The sequence below is a fragment of the Tribolium madens genome, unplaced genomic scaffold (genome assembly GCF_015345945.1).
Source record: "Tribolium madens isolate multiple individuals breed KSU strain unplaced genomic scaffold, Tmad_KSU_1.1 Scaffold_1;HRSCAF=32;Tcas5.2_LG8, whole genome shotgun sequence".
NCBI classification, from domain to species: Eukaryota; Metazoa; Arthropoda; class Insecta; order Coleoptera; family Tenebrionidae; genus Tribolium; species Tribolium madens.
The window spans coordinates 8753707-8759131 of record NW_025400984.1 but is presented as its reverse complement, the minus strand read 5'-3'; the positions used below and the strand labels follow the sequence as shown (position 1 = coordinate 8759131).

The 5425-nt window shown below is 31.9% G+C and overlaps 1 protein-coding gene across 2 annotated transcripts in view; it reads left to right on the top strand.

Moving 5' to 3' along the window:
• Nucleotides 1-5425, top strand: part of LOC123004400 (muscle M-line assembly protein unc-89) — a 34832-nt gene that overhangs the window by 26029 nt on the left and 3378 nt on the right. For both annotated transcript variants that reach the window (XM_044397651.1, XM_044397650.1), the window contains exon 8: nt 637-1273. In XM_044397651.1, the coding sequence (XP_044253586.1) occupies nt 637-1273 (637 nt within the window). The remainder of the gene's footprint in view (nt 1-636; nt 1274-5425) is intronic.

Below are 5425 nucleotides of genomic sequence, written 5' to 3'. Positions count from 1 at the left end.
ATGAACCTGAAAAATTGATTTAAATTAATGTTTTCTTTGCAAAATAGTTATAATTGTCTTCATTTATATATAATCTCACAGAAAAAATGTGAATTTAGTTCAAAAACGTGCTTAAAGCCTTGAAAATAACACGAAATTTAAAGATTTAACTTGTTTTTCACAAATTTTTATACAAAGAGCTTTATCTTCTTGTTCTTGCTTTATTTTGTAAAGAGTGATTGTTTTTTGTTTTTATTTTTTTGTGTTTAAGTTCAATATTAAGTATTTCATGCTAGTTATTTTAAAAAATATACAAAAAAACAAAAAATAAAACAAATTGTGTTTAACTGTCAATATTTTTTTATTTTTTTTAAGTTTTAATTTCATTTTTTAATTTTCTTTCAGATAAAGATGTGTGCTACTTAAAACAGTAAACAAAAATGTCAGTTGTCATTAAAAAAATTAAAAATGACGTCACAACTCAAAAACGAATGACATCATAAATGTCACTATAATATCAAAATATAGCATTTAAACAAATAAAATCGACCTGTTCGAGAACTTTTTTGAAAAAAAAATATGTTTCTAGCTATGGCCTTGAATCGGAATCTGGTGAATTTAATATTTTTGATATGGCAACACTGATTGCTCTTGCAGGGATCAGTCAGTGGTCGGAGCGCCACCCGCTGCCCTCCTACCACCACCAAGACACCCCGATCTACGTCCACGAGCCCGTGACGTACACACCCCCACGCCGGTCCCCCATCCCCGACTACCGGACCAGCTCGCCCATGCTGGTCTCTCCTCCTCCAGTCCGCATCTCCCCCATCCGGGAGATCACGCCGACACCTCCACAACGCAAACGGGTTTCCGAACGCCGACACCACGACAGTCGCTACGCGAACGCCGCCGCGATGGAGCCTCCACCGGACTACTCGCCTCCGGTCAACGAGAAGAAGGCCATGCAGAAGACGCGATTCGCTCCGGACCCTCCCAAAGCCAAGAGCGGGAATATTATAGGTCAGTCCATTCGGAAACTAGTCGGGAAGATCCGCTCAGCGAGCACCGAACGCAAAACAAGACATAGAACGAAAAGGTCCCCGAGTCCGTCCTACCAAAAAGGACACGTGATCGACAACAACATCCACCACAACGGGATGGAGAACAAACAGCCCGTCCAGCGGTACTACCTGGGGGAGGACCCCTTCGGGGGGAGCATCTACGGCAGGGAGAACAAGTACGATGGGGTGAAACCCGCCAGGAGCAGCTCCAAAAGGAAAGAAGAGGAACACAGGTGAGGACTAATTAACTATTGCGTCGCACCATAAAATTATACTGAATTTGCATCTAAGTAGGCGTGTTTGTGCGATTGATCACGTGAAAAGCGCACAATTTCAAGTGTGAAAGTGAGATTTTATTGCGGACAATATGAGAAAAGACACAGGTGGTACGGTTTTAATGTGGACGCGAACGAATTACGAAAACTGTTACCAAATCGGCCGTTTTGTAAAGTTTCAAGTGATGCAGCAGTGATGTTGTTATGGCCAAAGTTGGAGTGCTTACATTGATTTTATCGATCGAGAGTTATATAATGAGAAGCAAACATACGTAACATGACATAAATTAAGCCTGATGCAATAGCTAATAGTTGCTCTCAAATTTATCACACTGGGTGACCCGCCTAAGCCTTCCGCAAGAAATATACTTCAAACTTCACACAGAAGGAAGAAAAACACTAAATTCATTAATATTTTTATTCTAGTGAAATTTCGAAAGAAATTGAAAGAAGAAATTCAAACCTTAAAAATCCGCCATTTTGATTTTTATTTTTGCCAAAATTGATCGTTTTCTTTGAATAAAAAGTTGTTTTTAAACTTCGTATAGTGTTTCAAAGACTTAACAGACAACATTGTTGTTTAAAAATGCTTCCCTTTTCCAATTTCGAGTTTTGTTTAATAGGGAATGTTTAGTTGAGACAGTCTGTAAAAACAAGCTAAAATTTTGATCTAATTTGGAACTTTTGCAAGTTTTCGAAAAGACAAAAAACACCGATTTTTGGCCTAATTTGTAAAATTTCGTGTTGTTTTTAAGAAAATTTTGCAAAATGATTGCGATTCTGGTTGAAATATGTGCTAAAAAACTCGAAAAAAGCAAAAATAACGTTACTTTTGATCCACTTCAACGATTTTTTTTTGGGATATTTTTTTAAAATTTAAATTAATTATTTTAATGATTTTCTTTGCAAAATGAATTATAATTACATTTATTTATTTTTTTATTTATAAATTATAATTACATTTATTTAGGTAAAAAAAATAGCAAAATAATTATATCCAGAAAAATGATCGATTTTCAAGGGTTCTAACATGATCTCACAGAAAAAATAAGAATTCAGTTCAAAAACGTGCTTAAAGACTTGAAAAAGGGAAAATAGTACGAAATTTGAGAGCCAAAAGAATAGCAAAATAATAACAACCAGAAAAATGGTTGCTTTTCAGAAATTCTAATGGATCTCACAGAAAAATGAGAATTTAGTTAAAAACGTATACAAAAGGTTTGAAAAGGGGAAAATAACACGAGTTTCGGCTTAATTTTGACGAACTTTCTTTCAAAGAAGAGCTAAATCGAGCAAAAACAAGCTAAAAATATTATCAATTTTGATCTAATTTGGAACTTTTACAATGTTTTATCAAAATTTTTCAAAAAAAAAAGAAGAAACAAACACTGATTTTTAGCCTAATTTGTAAAATTTCGTGTTGTTTTTAAGAAAATTTTGCGAAATAACTGCGTTTCTAGCTAAAATACTTGCTATTTTTGACCCAGTGTAGCGATTTTTGAAAAATTTGAGATTTTTTTTTAAATCAACCACAAAAATTACTTTAAATTAAAATTTTAATGATTTTTTTTTGCAAAATAAATCATAATTACCTACATTCATTTAGGTGAAAAGAATAGCAAAATAATTATATCCAGAAAAGCGGTCGATTTTCAAGAATTCTAACGCTATCTCATACAGAAAAAAAACAGCAAAAATAATGCTATTTTTGACCCAATCTAGCGACTTTTGATCCCGTGAAATCAAAGTAGGTATTTTTAAAGTAAGTTGTCGATTTTTTCACTTATTTTTGAGAAAACTTGGAGAAAAAACTAAGTTTTTGTCTAAATAACGTGTAAACCATATAAAAATTTTGATTTTTTTTATGAACCTGAAAAATTGATTTAAATTAATGATTTTCTTTCAAAATAGTTATAATTATCTTCATTTAGGTCAAAAGAATGGCAAAATAATAAAATGAAGAAACATGTGGATTTCAAGAATTTTAATATAATCTCACAGAAAAAATGAGAATTTAGTTCAAAAACGTGCTTAAAGGCTTGAAAATAACACGAAATTTGAAGGTTTAGACTTGTTTTTCACAAATTTTCGCGCAAAAAGGAGCTAAATTCGGCAAAAACAAGCTAAAATATTATCAGGTTTTATATTTGATACTTTTACAGCGTTTTAACGAGATTTTTGGTCTAACTTGATAAAATTTCGGGTTTTAATTTTGCGAAATAATGGCGTTTCTAGCTGAAAAATGTGGTAAAACACTTAAAAAAAAACAAAATAATGCTGCTAATTCTTGATCCTGTTTAGCGAAATCAACTATTTTTAAACTAATTTGGTGATTTTATGACTTATTTTTAAGAAAGTTTAACGAAATAATTGAGTTTCTGGCTGAACAACGTGTAAAACATTTGAAGATTTTGAGATATTTTTTAAATATTAACAAGAAAAGATAATTAGAATTAATGATTTTCCTAATTACATTTATTTAGGCCAAAAGAATATCCACCAGAAAAATGGTTGATTTTCAAAATTCTAATCTACTCACAGAAAAAGTGAAAACTTGAAAAAACAAAGTAATGCTATCTTTGATTCACTTTAGCGATTTTTGATCCTGGTTAGTGAAATCAAGCTATTTTTAAAGAAATTTGATGATTTTTTTGACTTATTTTTAAGAAATTTTGACTGAACAACGTGTAAGCCATTCAAAAAAATGCTTTCTCTTTCCAATTTCGAGTTTTGTTTAATAGGGAAGGTTTAGTTGGGACAGTTGGTAGGTGAAGAAATGTTTTCTTGAGACGAATGCCATAAAAGGCGTCAATTTCAGCGTCATATGAATGACATGGCCGCGAACTTGTATTTGTCAGAATTTCAAGAAGATCGTCTCCCACCATTCGATTCAAGTTTGCCGATAGAATGAATAATCTATGAGTCACTAAAACAGCATATACTTAGAAAAGTATTATTAGAAAAATATGCGATATGCTAATATTGCCTTCCAGTTACACGACACCTGAAAAAGCCGCTCTTGATCATTGTGGTCGCTGAAAATATTTTAGGAGGTCATACCGGTTCATGTTTCTTGAAGATTTATTAAAAATATTCAGTTACGTGTTCTGAAATAATGAATGGTCAATTTTAAACAGTGGGCGGAAGAGTGGTCCATCTTAATAACATGTAATTGGGCAATTTTGTCCAGACTATTACAAAATTGTTATTTCCACATCATACGTTTCATCCTCTGTAAATTAACAATGTTTATCTTTTTCTTGAGGCGTTTTTAGGACTTCCTGTGTTCAAATTTCGTTTTTTCTAATTTTCATAGTTGTTGTTATTGTCCATTTTTTCACACAAAATATCAATTTTATTGTTTGTTTTTTAATTCACTTTTCATTTTTAAATAAACTGACGAAGCAAAAACGAGCAAGTTACTGAAAAAAATAAGTGAAATAACATGGGAAAATGAATTTATCACAATTGGAAATAAATCAAGTGCAGCTCAAAACCCGTTAACTTAGTGATTCTTTTCTCCTCTTTTGCAAAACCTACGGAAAATACGGTATTATTTGCAGACTTGAGGATTGGCCTGCTTTTTATGCATGTGGTCATGCCTAATATGTAAGCGATGACTGTGTATTTGTCACATGGCACAGTTTTATTTTTTATCTACACATTTTTAAATCATAATTAGAGATACCTACACCTTAGATTGGAACACCCACTAGCTCAACGGATACAAACTATAAAAGAAAAAAGATTTTTAAGGTCGCAGCAGAAAATTATTTAAGTGAAAACTTTTGCAAGTGCAGTTTTTGTTTTACTCGAGCGATTTTTCAGCCTGAAAAATCTTTGAGTTTTATAATACCAAATAACTCAAGTTTTATCCGCACCCACAAAAACACCACTAATTTGGTGGATTTTGACTAATTTTTAAGAAAATTTGGCAAACTAATTGAATTTTTGGCTGAACAACGTCGAAAACATTCAAAAATTTTGATTTTTTTATATCAACCAGAAAAATTTATTCAAATTAATGATTTTCCTTGAGAAATAAATTATAATTACGCTTATTAAGGTCAAAAGAATTGCAAAATAATAATTTCTATAAAAATTAATGGT